General features: G+C 53.5%; 1 protein-coding gene across 1 annotated transcript; it reads left to right on the forward strand.

The window, feature by feature from the left end:
* The first annotated feature begins 869 nt into the window (after positions 1 to 869).
* Positions 870 to 16,137, forward strand: OTUB2 (OTU deubiquitinase, ubiquitin aldehyde binding 2). The gene is made up of 6 exons (XM_016190798.2): positions 870 to 1,087; positions 9,505 to 9,600; positions 10,791 to 10,909; positions 11,442 to 11,526; positions 12,288 to 12,482; positions 13,344 to 16,137. The coding sequence occupies exons 1-6, from the start codon at positions 1,085 to 1,087 to the stop codon at positions 13,548 to 13,550; spliced, it is 705 nt and encodes a 234-aa protein (XP_016046284.2). The 5' UTR covers positions 870 to 1,084; the 3' UTR covers positions 13,551 to 16,137.
* The last annotated feature ends 1,287 nt before the right edge of the window (positions 16,138 to 17,424 follow it).

The following is a 17,424-nucleotide window of genomic DNA, read 5'->3' on the forward strand; positions in this document are numbered from 1 at the left end:
TGGAAAAGCTTCGCTCCTTGCTGGGGAGAGAACTCAGCCTGACGGGACACAGGTTCTGCCTGCCTCAGGGTCTGAAGCCCCATGTTGGGTCTCTGACACCATCATAAGCCAGATGGTTTCCTGCCCTATTTTCTCACAAAATTAAATCTTCAAAAAAAAAAAAAAAACCTGGCCTGGCAAAATAGTTCAGGTGCACAGCTTTGTCATGTGCACGGCAGGGTTGGAGCTCGGCCCCCACTGTGTTAAAAGAAACTTTCTCCCGCCCTCCTCTCTGTCTCAGTATAAAATAAATAAAAATAGAAAATGTTCAAAGTAAATCAGATGCTATTACTGTAGTGGACCCCAAACGTCTCCCCTGGCGCTCTCCTCCTCCCCCAGAGCACTTCTGAGTGATGCTAGTCCCTCTGTTTGATGGGCAGTGATAATGCGCTTGTATGCAGGTGACTCACCTGCCCAGGTCACCACCTGTGTCACCCAGTCCCTGAGGCTCAGGAGCATCATTGCACAAACATTCCTGGGAGTCTGGCGGCTTCCCATCTAAAAGGGATAAAGTATTCTTTAGCAGCAGCACGCTGATGACTTCATGTCATCAGACATGTGCTTCCCCAGCCCTGTCCTCTCATCTTAGCAGGCTGTACTTATGTGATCTTGTTTGGGAGTTAATGACGGCGGCCGGCTCCCCGAAGACCCGAAGACGACAGTTTTCAGTGCAGGGTCCAGAGCCCTTCAGACCCCAGAGGCTGGGCTGGCCACCCCCTGCAAGATCAAAAGGTGTCTGCGGCTTTAAGGGGGGGCGGGGCGCCGTCAGCGGGGCGGGAAGGCATAGGCTGCGGGCGGGCTCTGCCCCGCCCCCTTTCTGTGACGTCGCGCGTCGCGACTCGTGATTGCTCGGCGCGGACGTCAGTCTCGGGGGCGTGTGTCTCGCTGGGACGCCGCGCAGCTCTCCGCTGGGCTCCGCGGAGCGGTCGGGTGGATTCCGCGCTCGCCCTTCGCGCGCCAGGCCCGGCGCCCGCGCCCACGGCGGAGCCTCCCGCATCGGATCGCGCCTCGCTGGGCGGGAACTGGCCGGACGGCGGCGGCCACTATGGTCAGTGGGCAGGAGGCGCTCCGGACGGCGGCGGCCACTATGGGCAGGGGGCAGGGGGCGCTCCGGGTGGGCGGCGGCCACTATGGGCAGCGAGCAGTCACTCTGGGTGGGCAGTGAGCGGTCATTCTGGGTAGGCAGTGGTCATCATGGGAAGTGGTCACTCTGGGTGGGCAGCAGTCACCATGGGCAGCGAGCAGTCACTCTGGGTGGGCAGTGAGCAGTCACTCTGGGTGGGCAGTGAGCAGTCACTCTGGGTGGGCAGTGAGCGGTCACTCTGGGTGGGCAGTGAGCAGTCACTCTGGGTGGGCAGCAGTCACCATGGGCAGCGAGCAGTCACTCTGGGTGGGCAGTGAGCGGTCACTCTGGGTGGGCAGCAGTCACCATGGGCAGTGAGCCCTCACTGGGTGGGCAGTGAGTGGTCACTCTGGGTGGGTAGCAGTCACCATGGGCAGCGAGCAGTCACTCTGGGTGGGCAGTGAGCGGTCACTCTGGGTGGGCAGTGAGCAGTCACTCTGGGTGGGCAGTGAGCAGTCACTCTGGGTGGGCAGTGAGCGGTCACTCTGGGTGGGCAGCGAGCAGTCACTCTGGGTGGGCAGTGAGCGGTCACTCTGGGTGGGCAGTGAGCAGTCACTCTGGGTGGGCAGCAGTCACCATGGGCAGTGAGCGGTCACTCTGGGTGGGCAGTGAGCGGTCACTCTGGGTGGGCAGCGAGCAGTCACTCTGGGTGGGCAGTGAGCGGTCACTCTGGGTGGGCAGTGAGCAGTCACTCTGGGTGGGCAGTGAGCGGTCACTCTGGGTGGGCAGTGAGCGGTCACTCTGGGTGGGCAGTGAGCGGTCACTCTGGGTGGGCAGTGAGCAGTCACTCTGGGTGGGCAGCAGTCACCATGGGCAGTGAGCGGTCACTCTGGGTGGGCAGTGAGCGGTCACTCTGGGTGGGCAGCGAGCAGTCACTCTGGGTGGGCAGTGAGCGGTCACTCTGGGTGGGCAGTGAGCAGTCACTCTGGGTGGGCAGTGAGCGGTCACTCTGGGTGGGCAGTGAGCGGTCACTCTGGGTGGGCAGTGAGCGGTCACTCTGGGTGGGCAGTGAGCGGTCACTCTGGGTGGGCAGCGAGCAGTCACTCTGGGTGGGCAGTGAGCAGTCACTCTGGGTGGGCAGCAGTCACCATGGGCAGTGAGCCCTCACTAGGTGGGCAGTGAGTGGTCACTCTGGGTGGACAGCAGTCACCATGGGCAGTGAGCAGTCACTCTGGGTGGGCAGTGAGCGGTCACTCTGGGTGGGCAGTGAGCAGTCACTCTGGGTGGGCAGCAGTCACCATGGGCAGCGAGCAGTCACTCTGGGTGGGCAGTGAGCAGTCACTCTGGGTGGGCAGCAGTCACCATGGGCAGTGAGCCCTCACTAGGTGGGCAGTGAGTGGTCACTCTGGGTGGGCAGCAGTCACCATGGGCAGCGAGCAGTCACTCTGGGTGGGCAGTGAGCGGTCACTCTGGGTAGGCAGTGGTTGGGGGCTGCAGGTGGGGGACCGTTTGTGCACTCCAGGCAACCGCAGAGTTCTGATTTCCCAGGAATACTGGGGTGTGGGGACCCCAGACCCGTCTTCTGCACCCCTGACCCAGGAGGCCCAGTCCAGCCCACATCCCTCCACATTCATCCCAGGTGTCCCCGTGGTCTCAGCCCCGACAGCGCAGGTAGGCTGGAAGGACCACGGTGCCCTTTTTGAAAAGGACCCCCATGTGAGGTTCTGTCATCAGAGACACCGTTGTAATCCCCATGAGTAGATCTGGGGGTGCCTGGGTGGGGAGGGCCGGGCAGTCTGTGATCCTCTTGGAGGCAGAGGTGCCCATCCCACACACATAGACCCGTTCCCAGGGCCAGGGTACCCAAGGCTAGAGCCCCATGGGTTCAGGGTCCCATCTGAGCCAGGCAGAACCTGGGGCTTGGACAGGTGGAGAAACTGAGGCACAGACAGGGAAAGGGCTGGGACTGACTGTGGTGAGGTGTGGGGTGGGAGGACTGGACCTCCAGTCTGGGACTCCTAGATCAGTGCTCTCTGGATTAGATCAGTTGTGGGGCAGGGGGAGGGGGGGAGCTGTGAAGGGAAATTAGGCCATTTCCCAGGACTGTGACGCTGCCTAAAACCTAAGGCCCTTGCCTGTGGACTGAGTGTGAGAGCTGAGTTCCGTTTTTATTTATTTATTTAATTTTTTTTTTAAATTTATTTTCCCTTTTTGCCTTTTTTTTGTTGTTGTTGTAGTTATTATTGTTGTTACTGATGTCATCATTGTTAGATAGGACAGAGAGGAGGGGAAGACAGAGAGGGGGGCAGTGAAGCAACTCCCCTGCAGGTGGGGAGCTGGGGGCTCGAACCGGGATCCTTATGTTGGTCCTTGAGCTTGGCGCCATGTGAGCTCAACCTGCTGCGCTACCGCCCAACTCCCCGTTTTTATTTTTATTCATTTATGTTTTATGCTGTACAGGAATGAGCCCAGGTCTTTGCCCCTGTGTAGTACTGCTGAGTGGCCTCCCTGGTCCAACTTTTCCATTTCTCTCTCCTCCCATTGCCCCCCTTCCACTAGAGCACTGTTCAATTCTGGTTTATGGTGGTGCTGGGGATTGAACCTGAGACTTCGTAACCTCAGCATGAAAATCTTTTGCGCAACCATTATGCTTGTCTCTCAGCCTCCTGGCCCAATTCTTTACTTTCTTGAAAGAGACAGGGGTGGGGGGTGGGGTGGGGTAGAGAAGAGAAGAGAGACAAATCAAAATGCCAACTCTATCCATGGTGCCCCTCTTGTGCTGCCAGTGGTGCTCCTACGTGGTGCTGGGACTCAAACAGTAAGATGTGTGCTCTACCTCCTAAGCTGTCCCCAGCTCTCCTCCTCCTCCTCCTCCTCCTCCTTCTCTCTCTCTCTCTCTCTCTCTCTCTCTCACACACACACACACATACACTCCAATACCTGTGCTCCATCTCTGAGCCCCTCAAAGCTTATCTCCACCTTGCTGATGTCCTTTTCCTCTCCCACACCCTGGTTTGCACACATATCCAGTGGGCAGGTGTGCAGACCCCAGGAGGTGACACTTCCTTAGCTGGCAGAGCCTGGCAGAGGGCATGTACAGGTGCCTGGTTCCTTGTGCTTGGCTTCTTTGCTTCCATGTTGGAGCAGAGAAGTGGGGCCCCTGCAGGCTGGCAGGGGCCAGGGTCAGAGCTGGGCATGGCACGGCCATGTCTGCACTATAGAGTGGGCAGCCAGGGCATCAGAGCTCAGGCTGGCCCGGCTAAACCAGCCTGCTGGGGTGTGGCATGGGGCCTCTGGGACCCCTGGAAGCTGCAGCTTCCTGCCTCTGCCCTGGTCTGGGGCTTTCCTGGCTCAGTTGCAGCTGCACGGGGCCCAGGGGTTGCCGCCTCATCTGCTGGGGTGGGTGGGGGAGGTACAGGGGTAATAATGGGGTGAGTCACCTTGCCTGGAGCTGGCTTGTTTTCTGGTCACCAGCGACCCGAAGGGGGTTGGGACTCTCCTGTCACAGCGAGGTCTCTAGTTAATACCCTTCTGCCTGTTGTACCTGTGGGATCAGAAGTGAGAGGCCAGAGGCTCAGAGGCACCAAGCCCTCACCCGTCAGGTCTGAGGCCAGGGATGGGCAGACTGGTCTGTTGGGGAGTCTGGGGCAAACCCAGCACTTACTGAGCATATACTATGTGCCCAGCCCCGTGTGGTCTTTACAAGTATATTTGTGTATTTATTTGTGAATTTATTTATTATGGGTAGACAGGAGTTGAGAGAAAAGGGGGAGACAAAAGAGACACCTGCAGCCCTGCTTTACCGCCTGTGAAGTCTACTACTGCAGGTGGGGACAGGGGGCTTGAACCTGACCCTTGTGCACTGTAATGTGTGTGCTCAACAGGTACACCGCCACCTGGTTCTTTTAATTGATTATTTTTAGGCAGACAGACAGTGAGAGACCACAGCATCGAAGCTTCCTGCAAGAGGTGGGGCCAGGTCTGAATCTGGGTTGTGCACATGGCAAAGTAGCATGCTATCCAGGTGAGCTATTTTGCTAGCCCTAAAAATGCTTTATTTTATTTTTTCATTTTTTATTATCTTTATTTATTGGGTAGAGACAGCCAGAAATCAAGAGGGTAGGAATAGAGAGGGAGACAGAGAGACACCTGCAGCCCTGCTTCACCACTTGCAAAGCTTTCCCCCTGCAGTTGGGGGCTGGGGGCTTGAACCCGGGTGCTTGAGCACTCTAACATGTACGCTCAACCAGGTGCGCCACCATCTGGCCCTAAAGATGCTTTATTTTTTTAAAAGGCAGGTGCATCCCATTGATAGGAGCTCCCTTGGGTAGTCCAAGCAGAAAATCAAAACATGATTATTAGGGAGAAGGGGGAATGTAAAGTTTGTGTTCAGCAGGGAGTGTTTCAGCCGGGAAAGCTGGGAAACATGGGAGACAGATGGTGGTGGGGCGCTCAAGCAGTCAGGGTGGCCTGCTTTGCCCTGCAGACTTTCTCTCTTACCCTCAAGACCCACAAAAAGACCACACTAGGAGTGCAGCCTCGGAGGAGGGCCGTGGGTAAAGCACTGGACCCTTGCTCGAGGGTCCTGCCTGACTCAGTGCCCGACTCGGCATGTGCCAGAGCGCCCTCGCTCTCTCACCCTCCACCTCTCCTCACAAATCAGCAATCTTTATTTCTTTAAGACTTACTGCAGGGATCATAGAGGGAGGGTGTCAAGGTTGAGGACAGGGAGCAGGGAGGAAGGAGAAATGTCAACCACAACACTCTGGAGATACTGGGCCCCGAATCACTTAGTGGCCTTGTGCTGAACTGAAACAATGTATTTTTTAAATATGCATTTCCCATTTGATAAGAGAGGGTTTTTTTTTTGTTCTTCTTGTTATTGCTAGAACTTCATTGATGCAGGCTGACTTTTCCAGCCAGCAAGAGAGAGAAGGGGGGAGGGGGGAGGAAGGGGGAGGGAGAGAGAGAGGTAGGTAGATGCTGTTCACCCCAAAGCTTCCCCACCGTGCTGGGGCCAGGCCTGAGCCCAGGCCATGTGCATGACCGAGAAGTATCTAGGTGAGCTTTTCTGCCACTGCAAAATCCACATTGCAGTAATGTAAGCAGTCTGTGAAAAAATGCCAACTTGAAGCTCTCTGGCAAATGCCAAGCCTGGCCCCCTTCCTTGGCGTAAGAAAGTGGGTATCCCCTTCCTGACCTCCCTTTCATGTCCTCATCGCCACTGTTGGGCCACTTAGCTCTGCGTGTGCTAATGCCTCCCAGTCCTTCCTCCACCCAGTGAGGCCTTATCAGAAAGCACTCATTAAATAAACCTGACGGCTGGGGAGACAGCATCATGGTTCTGCAAAGAGACACTCATGCTGGGTCTCCGGAGTGCCAGCTTCAATCCCCAGCACAACCATAAAGCAGAGGTAAACAGTGCTCTGATAGAAACAAACAAACAAACAAGCCAGAGTTTGCATTGCTCTCAACCTTCCTGCCACTGTCCGTATCTTGTTTCAGCTGCTCCAGCACAAGCATCATTGAATTCAGCTGCACTGCCTTTTAACTCTTTGCTTAAAAAGATCCACACTGTCAATTTAAGTCAGCTCTCTGTGAACATGAGGGCTTTTGTTAGTGAGACAAGAAGTGGAACTTTGGAATGGAATAAAATGGTGAGCAAGGAGGTGTGGAGTGCGGGCACTTGGTGTGTGTGTGTTGCCGGGTCTCCAGTATGCACGGTTCCACTGCTCTCAGACTTTTCCTTTTCATTTGAGAGAGAGAGCCACTACAGCGCCAGGGCTTCCTGCTGTGATGGTACTCTCATGGGGCCGGCACTCCAGTCTGGGCCTGGGCTTTGCAAGGCACACAGCTGACTGGATAAGCTATCTTGTGGCCTCTCCCCCCCCCCCCCGTTTTTTTTTGAAAAATGTTGATTTTTTTTTTTTTAGAGTGAAAGAAAGAGGAAGGGCAGGGAGGAACTGCACGTGGTGGTTCTGGAGATGAAGTCTGGGACATGGACTTGTGAGGCCTGTTTCTAGCTACTGTTGCTGTCCACTCAAGAGGTGGACTTTTGGGAGTTGGGTGGTAGCGCAGCAGGTTAAGCGCACATGGTGCAAAACGCAAGGGCCAGCTTAAGGATCCCAGTTCGAGCCCCGGGCTCCCCACCTGCAGGGGAGTTGCTTCCCAAGTGGTGAAGCAGGTCTGCAGGTGTCTTTCTCTCCCCCTCTTCCTCTCCTCTCTCCATTTCTCTCTGTCCTATCCAACAATGATGACATCAATAACAACAATTAAACAACAAGGGCAACAAAAGGGAATAAATAGATTTTTTTAAAAAGGTGGATTTTAAAAAAAATTCTGAATGATGGGAGTCCCATGAGTATTTGGTTAACTGACGCCTATGTGAGAGACATTAACTGCATGCTGGCCATTACTACGCGAACAACGTAGGCCTTTTGTGGTTCTGACTAGACCAAACCCTTGTGTAAGGATGCCAGTGAAGTTTAGAAAATCAGCTTGTTTTCAGATAAAAAACAGGTTGTGAGTGAAAATAGAACCTTTTCAGTCTCCAGGTCAGAGGCCGACTCAGTCTTCCAAAGAGAGGGTGTCATGGCGTGCTAGCCCTGACTCATTCTTGGTGTAGTTAGAAGGCTGGAAAGAAAAGGACCCACTCCCTGCCTGCAGGGGCTCCACTTCACAAGAGGTGAAGCAGGTCTGCAGATGTCTCATTTAGCTCCTTCTCTATCTCCCCATTATCTCTCAATTTTTGTCTTATTAAAAAAAAAAAAAAAAAAGGGAAGAAATGGGTGCCAGAAGTGGTGGCTGCTAGATGTGGTGGTAATAACCCTGGTGGCAATAATAAAGGGCAGTGGAGGGAGTCGGGCAGTAGCGCAGCGGGTTAAGCACACATGGTGTGAAGTGCAAGGACCAGTGGAAGGATTCCAGTTCAAACTCCCGGCTCCCCACCTGCAGGGGAGTCGCTTCACAGGTGGTGAAGCAGGTCTGCAGGTGTCTGTCTTTCTCTCCCCCCCTGTCTTCCTCTCCTTTCTCCATTTCCCTCTGTCCTATCTAACAGCAACATCAATTACAACAACAATAATAACTACAATAATAATAATAAAACAAGGGCAACAAAAGGGAAAATAAATAAAGATAAAAAAGGGCAGTGGAGAGGAGGAACTTGCCTTCCAGACATTGCAGTGTCTTCTAAGGCTGTGTTAGGACCTTGCTGACGAACGGTCTCTCGCCTCACCTGTGAAGAGTGTGTCTTGCTGTAGGGGCACTGTTAAGGCACTGAGCTGCTGCCTGGGTGGAGAGGAGCTCAGGGCCTGGTGGTGAGAAGGCCCCAAAGTGCTTTGCCTAGAATATTCTTTTCTGGTCTAGCAGCTGTGGATGGGCTTGCCTGTCTGTGGGGACTAAGTGATGACAAGGACAGGTGGGCTCTGGAACTCGGCACGCAGTAAGCGCACAGTAGTGACATTTGTTAACTCACACACCCTGACTTAGGCAGTGAGTCCCATCTGTTTGTGACTTTCAAGTTCATAGTTGGCCGTCTGCTGTAATGCAGATACTGCACCTGTGTTCAAGGTGGTTGAAGGTTTTGTCCCAAACCACAGCCTTCCCAGTAATCCCCAGAGGCCTGTTCGAGGGTCCGGTCACTAGGCAGCAAACTCCAGATGGACTAAAGGCCAATCTCTCACACATACTTTAATGCTGAAACCAGAGACTCTGACGGGGGCAGGTTGAAGCAGAGGTGTACCACCCACCCACCTGTCTGGGCCTTAAGTCTGGGCAGGAGAAGTGAGAGGATGAGTTGGGGTTGGTTGGAGAGGGGGGAGTTTGCCAAAGAGAACAGAAATGTGCCTGCATCGTCCCTGGCCGTCACCTCCTTCCTGCCAGAGTTTAGTGTGTGGTCCGGAGAAGCCCAGACTCTGGCCCGGCCCGGCAGGCCTGGACCTCGGGGTTTCCTGACTGAGCTTGGCTGCAACTTGAGCTTTCACCAATAGGTGTCTGTGCTGGCACTGGATGTGGCACCCTGGGCTTGGTGGCGGTGGGGGACCTTCTTTGAAGTATGGCTTCTTTTCAGGACCTTGTGCCACTGCTGTTTCCCTCCAGACTCTAAGCCTTGTTGGGGACAGGTGCTCTATATTTCCAGCAGGCTGGATTTCAGGAGACGTGAAGGAGACGTGTCTTATGGTAGCATGTGGGGTCACTGCGTTCGAGGCATATTCTATAGGATCATCAGTGCAGGGGTTACGGGGTGGCTCCTTTCTGTAAGAGTGGTCCAGGGAACCACCATCCGAGAGCCTGGCCATCTTGTCACCTCTCACTAGGCCATGTAACTAGCAGGTTGGTGTCTCATTGGTGAAAACCCACCTGTTGCTTTTGAAACATCACAGCTCTGCTTCTTTGCTTTTCAGAGTGAAACATCTTTCAACTTAATATCAGAAAAATGTGACATTCTATCCATTCTCCGAGACCACCCAGAAAACAGGATCTACCAGAGGAAAATCCAGGTGAGGCGGAGGAGGAGACGGCCCGTTGGATGGGTTGGAGTTGGGAGTAGGGCAGTGGGGGGCACGTTGATTTCTATTTGTTGTTTCCCTGGAGCCCTGCTAAGTACTGGCTCCTGAGGGTGGTGTGGGGGATTGAACCTGGGGTCTGGGAGCCTCAGGCATGAGGGTCTGTTTGCAGAACCATGATGCTGTCTCCCTGGCTTGGGTGACTTTGAAAGCAAACAAGGTTGAGAGTTTGGACCAGGTTCCTGAGCAAACTGACGGGAATATTCTGGCGCTGGACTCAGTCTGGGTCTTCCCACACGCTTCTTGAAACCAGTGTTTTTATTACCTTTCATGGTGAAAGCCCTCTCTCAGGGGTGAGAACAGGGGAACTCCCAGCCTTTCCCGTCACCTGCTCAGGTACACTCTGGCAGGTGGAGTGCCCACTGCTCTGGAGCAGAAACACTAGCAGCCCTCAAACTCGCTCTGCTGGCAGCACCTTGACCCTCCTTCCATGAGGCAGACCATTTCAGAGGGAAGCTAGCAGCCAGCCGCAGAGCTGGGGGAGGTGACACACCTGAGGGACTGGCTGGTGTATCTGAAGGGTGCCTCCTATTCAACTCCAATTCTTGTCTGATTCCACACTTTACAAGCTACCAGAATAGACTTCAGCCCTGTGCTTACACTAGAACTGCTGTGAAAAAAAATTTTAAGAAATAAAAAGGAAACTTGAATTAGAACACAGTGCTTGTCCACTTGGCGGTGGGCACAGGCAGTCCATCCACTCTCGAAGGGCAATGATGTGTTCTGTTAGATGCAGCAAAGCGATAATTCATTTCCAGGACTCCGAAGGTATCTGACTGGTGATTGCTTCTGGCCTAGCCATCCCCATCCCCCTCTGCCTTGCCACTGCTCCACACTCAGGACTTCTGCTCTGCTGAGCACAGTTCCTTCAGCAAGTCTTGACCCATCTCTGATGTCTGGTAGAGACATTTGCTCCACCTCACCACTCTGCTTCCTCTGACCTCCTGTCACAATCAGAGTAGTCTGTCTTCTCTCCCCTGTACTCTGAGGGTAGGGACCCCTTCAGCACCAGACACAAGGATGCAATAAGCATAGCTGTGACCACGGAGACTGGAGGCAGCGGGTGTTGTGGGGAGTGAGGGCACTATAACACTGAGCCTGCATTTCTTCTCTCTGTTGCGCAGGAACTCAGCAAAAGGTTCACAGCGATCCGCAAGACCAAGGGGGACGGGAACTGCTTCTACCGGGCCCTGGGTTACTCCTACCTGGAGTCTCTGTTGGGCAAGAGCAGAGAGATCCTCAAGTGAGCAGGGTGTGCGGGCTCCCGGCAGCTGTGCTGATTCGGGGGAGGCTGGGGTGGAGCGGGTGACCTTCCAGCTGCTTCCAGCCAGCCCTGTAGTGTCAGACACCTGTCCCTATTGTGAGAGCTTCTCCCTGGACCAGTGTGCACAGCCAGCTGGGTCTGGAGGCCAGCGCCCTGGGTCTCTGGCCAGCTCCCGACAGCCCTCCCGTCAGACCTGGCGTGCTGGCTTGCTTTAGGATGCCTCCATCCCCATATGGAAAAGCCACCTGGGACTTGTTAAAAAGCAGGTCGTGCTGCACTCGGTTAGCACGCGCCATGAAGCAGTTAGCTCTTGTGAGCATGTATGTACCTCTGGCAGCAAAAGGGGAGCTTCATGGGCCGTGGGCATAGCAGGTGGGCATAACATAACACGTCCATTTGTGGTTACGGGCAAGTCCTTCGCCTTCTCGTGTGTGTGTGTGTGGGGGGGGTGGCAGGTAGCTTGTGCATACCAGTCTCCTGTGCATACCAGTCTCCCTACTGCCCCCTTTAGGTTCAAAGAACGTGTGCTGCAGACCCCCAATGACCTTCTGGCTGCTGGCTTTGAAGAGCACAAGTTCCGTAACTTCTTCAATGCTGTAAGTTAACTAGGGCACGGCCACTGAGGGGTCAGGTCTTCCTACATGGCTGATAGGAGTGGGCACTGACGGAAGCCCCTCACAGCCTGTGGCTCTGTGGTGATGTCCTGCTTGTTAGGGTGTGGGGTTCAGGGAGCCCAGAGCCCTGGACTCCCTCAGGAGCCCTGCATTTGGGGCTGTGGCTCTCAGGTTGGAGGAATGCCCCACCCTCCTGCACCCCCACTGCCTGGGTCCCTGTGAAGCTACTGGGACTTGGTCTCTAAGCCTGTAATCGGAATGTATGAACTTCAGCCAAGAACGGGAGACCCCAACTGCCTAGACATGACTCTGCACCACTGCACCCATTATGAAGGTTTTTGTTTTGTTTTTAAGTTAATTTGGGCTGGGAGATAACACAATAGTTATAGTGTTCTCTGCCTGAGGCTTCAAGGTCCCAGGTTCAATCCCAGCACCACTATAAGACAGAGCTGAGCAGTGCTTTGGAAAAAAATTTTTTTACTAATGTATGTGTGAGAGATAAGCAGTTTCGTCCTGGCATGTGTAGGGCCAAAGATCAAACCACACAAATCTGGAGCACTAACCACTGCACAACCGCCTGGGCTGCTACAAAGTATCTCTAACCCATCACTGAGATTTGTGGGATGTCAGATGGATTTGAGACCTCAACCTGAGGATCTGAAAAAGAAAACGCATGAGGAGGGAGTCTGGTGGAGGGGGAGGCGGACCCAGCCTGGGCCCCCTGGTGACCCCGTCCGCTCCAGTTCTACAGTGTGGTGGAGCTGCTGGAGACCGACGGCTCAGTGTCCAGCCTCCTGAAGGTGTTCAACGACCAGAGCTCCTCAGACAGGATCGTGCAGTTCCTGCGCCTGCTCACCTCAGCCTTCATCAGGAACCGTGCGGACTTCTTTCGACACTTCATTGACGAGGAGATGGACATCAAAGACTTCTGCACACACGTAGGTCCCCAGCCCCGTGGCCTGTGCTCGTCCTGCACTGCTGAGGACATTAGTGCTAGGACTTGGGGGTCCACCTGCACACCTCAGTGCCGGATCAGCAAGCCAGAGACAGGTCCGCTTTGCGCTGCCCAAGCTCTAGGCTTCAGGCAATTCACGGCCCTCTCTGGACTGCACTTTCACCTTGGTGGGTTGTTTACGAATCACTGAGTAACAGTGTTGGAGTCATATTTGTGACAAGATGTGGGTCTTCTTTGTTGTTGTTTTGTCTTTAATAACGTATGATATTGATCTCTAAGAGTTGCTGACACTTAACCACTGGGCAACTTCATGTGAGTGTCAGGGTTTCATGGGAACAAGAGAGTACCCGGCTCTCAGGCCCCACTCTTACGGCAGAAACAAGCAGCAGGAGCTGAGTGGCTCCAGCTTAGCACTGAGGACAGTGAGAACTCGCCACCACTTCTGCCTTTCGCTTCGCTACCTCCGCAGCATCCTGACTTGTTCGGATGTCTGGCCTCTGTAAGGATTGAAGCTTGAGAAACTCAGCTTCCTTCAGCTGAGTTTTTTCAGTCTGCATTAGGAAACCCAAGCTAAAAACAAAAAAATCCCTGCCTCCCTTTCCATAAACTTCATAGTATCCTCAATCAGGTAGAGGAGGGCATGGAATCAAAAGCTCTAGATTCAAACCTTACACCACCAGTGATTTCTATCGATTACTTTCTCTCAGCACCTGCCTGGTTGTAGGGAACATTCCTTCCTGGCACGGAGGCTCTGACCCATGACTAGGCAAGCTGGGGTTGAAGCTCTCCCTGTCCTCTGGGTCTCCTCGCTAAAATCAGGCTGTTTCCACTTTGGCCTCTGCAGGAAGTGGAGCCCATGGCCATGGAGTGCGACCACATCCAGATCACGGCCCTGTCACAGGCTCTGAGCATCGCACTGCAGGTGGAGTACGTGGACGAGATGGACACAGCCCTGAACCACCACGTCTTCCCTGAGGCCGCCATCCCTTCCGTTTACCTGCTCTATAAAACATCCCACTACAACATCCTTTACACAGCTGATAAACGTTGATTCCTTCTGGGCCATGCTGTGGAGCTTGTCACCTAATGGGACTGCATTCTGAACACAACATGCCGGCTTCTCAGTTTTAAGTGATTGGCACTGTAGTTAGAGAATGTACAGCCTTTTGGGTGGAGCCGCTGAGAACCAGGCCCTGCCGTGTGGACTGTGGTGACTTGGTGACTACTTTAGTACTGGTTCTCACGGAGCATCAATGCTTTCTAACTCTGGGCTGGGAAGCTTCCACCGGCTTCTTCTCCCACTTCCCCAAGACCTCAAGGGGGCTATTTCTTCACCTAGAGGCTCATGCCATCCTAATGCTGTACAGACACAGGGTCATTTTCCTCTGTGTAAAAAGCTCAAGGTCCGCTAACTTAAGTGACTTGCCAGTTTTGTAAGAAAAGACTCAAGTCCAATCAGTTGTTGGACTCGACTTGGGTGGATGGCTGACTAAAAGCACTGGCCAGCTGAGGCCAATCTGAAAGTGGGCCCCTTGTGGTTCCAAGCATTCATGGTGCTTTCTGGCCCCCAACTTAAGGGGGCTAGAGGGAGTCTTTCACATCAAAGTCTAAACCAAAGCTTTGAGCAGGAAGCTTCAGTTACTGGGCCTTCTTACCCAGGTCAGAACTGCTGGTCCTGTGGGGTAGGTCATTTACCATCCTGTCACCAGCACCACCTGGGCAGAGCTTGGGAAATACCAGGGTCAGGACTTCCCAGAATTCGTGGACCTTTGTCTAATCAGGAAATGCAGCTATTACATCACCCCAGTGAATTCTGGACACACAGTCCAGATACTCCACAAGGTGAACACGTTGTGCATACAGCTGTGGACTACAGGCCAGCAAATGTTTCACAAGACCACCCTTGGTGTCTTTTCTCCCCGCTGCTTCCCAGTTTACGGGCTGGTCAGAGGCAAGGGGGAAAGGACAGAAGAAATAAGCTGGAGACACTTGAGTGGGGTAGACAGCTGCTGTGGAAGCAGCCTGGAGGTCTGGTCGGCAGCCTCCTTACCCATCTGCCCACATGCGACGTGATGCTGAGTCTCTTCTGCAGGACCTCAAGGGGCGCTGGCTGAACTGGGGAACTGCTAGCAAGTCTTGCTCTTTAGGAAGACATGGAGACTGCAGGAGGCGTGGGACTGTCCTTTGAGGGCGCCGCCTCCTCAGGCTGCCAACTCACAGGTTGCATCTAGTAGGGTCGATGAGAAGCTGCTAGTGCTTGGAGCAAGTCCACAGGCAGTCACACTGTGCACAAGGTAGGGACGGCCACTGAAACACCAGAGGTGTGGCCACAGCTTCCCTTCATGGAGAGCATGCCAGGATGCTTTACTTCCGGGCAGGGATCAGTTTCTCCTTCTACCCTCATCTGGACTCTGGACCTAAGGGCTCAAGCTGAGTGACTGTGTCACTTTCCCAGGGGAATGTAAACCTCACCCTAACCTCTGACCTGGTTCAGCGTCCCACCCTGCTCTGTGAGAAAGACACTGGGACTAGAGGGAGCATGCTTTTCGTCTTGTGAATGTAAGCAGCCCACTTCCAAACTGAAGGGCTGAACACTGGTGCTGAGCTGAATGCCCCTGGTGCTCTGAGGGGTTAAGAGGTGGGACCTGGTATCTGCGGGGTTCTCAAGCTTAGCGTAGGCAGTTCTGGCTACCACTTCTCTGCAGAGCTCTCTCTTGACAGACCTGCGGAAGAGCTTCACATTAAGACCTGCCAACGTTGTGTGCCCAGGCCCGCCAGCTCACAGGGAAGTGTTTTCTCAGGAGCATGCCCGTCAGGACAAGTTATTTCCTCTCACTAAGTCACTGCAGGGGGCCCTTCGAATCTGCCCTCAGTGCTTGTCTCCAAGGGTAGGCACTAGTGGAGGACAACGAATGCCAGGATTTAGTGAAGCCGCCCGAAGTCCAGTCAGCCGTGGAAAGTACCATGCTTGCCTACTGCAGCCGGCCATTATGCCACGACCGTTTTCTGTATAATTTTTCTCTCCAACCCATGAACCATCTTGTTCAGACCACAAGCTGACCAGAAAGTTGTCCTGAGAATTTACCTTCACGACTGTATTTTCTTTCCTTCCAAAAGTGGCATTCTAGATCAACAGAACTGAGCAGACTGTCCTTGCTTCTGAACAAAAGAACTCAAGAGACAGACAGACTGCCTAGGTTCATTTACTAGCTGTGTCACTTTGGTCAGGTCACTTTGCCTCTCTGGGCCCCAGTTCTCACAACTCCAAGATGGAGACAGTCCCTACATATCAGTATTATGGTTATGGTGGAACAAGATCATGTAACGAAAACAAGGCCCAGCACATACTAAGTGCTGTCCAAGTGGAACACTCCCCAACTTACTCTTCCTAGTAGGAAGAGCGCTGCAAGATGGAAAACCACCCTGGCAGTGGTGCTGTGGCTCGCCTGACATAGACGTGTCCAGCCATTAGATCTAAGCACGAAACACGTTCCCACACTGAGCGGAAGTGGAAGAGGGGTCTGTGGCTCAGGCGTTGGCTGTCAGAAGTCCCAGCTCTTGTGGGGGACGGAGCAGCGCCTACAGATTGCCTGGGCAGCTGGAAACATCTTCCCCACATTAAAAGGTTTCCGTGACAACCTGTGTCTTGAATTCTAATTTAGTGGCCGGCACATGCAGTAGTAGTAGTATGCTGGTCACGCACCTAAGATCAACACACACTTCTGTGGGACTGAAGCGACTGAGGGGAGCAGCAGGTGGGGAGGGCACTGGAGAGGACTCTGTTTAACAGACAACCATCACTCCCCTTGGAGTAGAGGCACCAAAGCTCCACCTCATCAGATCAGAAGTGCCTATTAGGCTGGCACTCACTTTTAACATGGTATCATATCAAAAACAAAAAAATGCTGGCTCTGCTTGGCCTTTGGTGGGCCTCAAGTCCCTCAAAACTCAGGTGCTGCTACAGGATCCATGTCTTAGTGTTGGACTGCGCAACTCACCTCTGGCAGTGGGGAGGCATTCTGGGTAACAGTGCAGTCTTTTCAAGACTGAAGTAGCTTCCTGAAGTTGCTCTGGGTCCACAGGAACTCCTGACATCCTGGGTTCTGATCTGAGCTCTGCCACCTAGCTGCTGTGTGGTCTTAAGCAAATCTTAATCATCCATCGTCAATCTCCTCAATTATGGGAGGGTATTAAAAGCTCTCCGGGTCTTGAGGGAAACTAGGAGATTAAAGTCCCTAACTTCTTGGTCAATACTTGATGGCACCTGAAACAGAGTTCAAGCCCACTATCCTGCTGCATTTCTCTAGAAGGGATCAGGAAATACTGGTGCCAACTTTGCCCGTGGTGAGGCTGAAGGGAACCAGGTCAGAGGCTTGCTGGGCTACCTACTTCTCTGTGTAACTCTTCAAACCCATGGGGTCTCCTGGCATGAGCAGCTATGATGCGGATAAGGAACAGCTGTGACCAGAGGTCCAGGCTTGGTCATGACACCGAGAGTTGTGGCAACTCATACGGATGAAAGTAGGGCAGCAGCAGGACGACAAATTCTTCATATAGGGATCTACCAGCCTGCCTGACCTAGACCTGAAGGCTTCAAGAGAAAAGAAACCTCCTGCACTCACAGAGCCCGGCCAAAACAATAGCGTGTGAGGTCAGCTAAGATCAGCACAGGTGTTATGACCACTCCTCACCTCCTGGGGGCTCAGAAACCAGGAGAACTCACAGCAGTGCTCCAAGATGGAAGAGGAAGTCAGGTCAAGGGAAGAACTTATGCAGGGCAGGGAAGATAGCATCATGGTTATGTAAACAGACTCTCATGCCTGAGGTTTTAAAGTCCCAGGATCAATCCACTGCACCACCAGAAGCCAGAGCTGAACAGCACTCTGATAATAAAATAAGAAAATTGTGCAAAAGCTCAGGTCAAG

This window comes from Erinaceus europaeus, chromosome 22, assembly GCF_950295315.1.
Source record: "Erinaceus europaeus chromosome 22, mEriEur2.1, whole genome shotgun sequence".
NCBI classification, from domain to species: Eukaryota; Metazoa; Chordata; class Mammalia; order Eulipotyphla; family Erinaceidae; genus Erinaceus; species Erinaceus europaeus.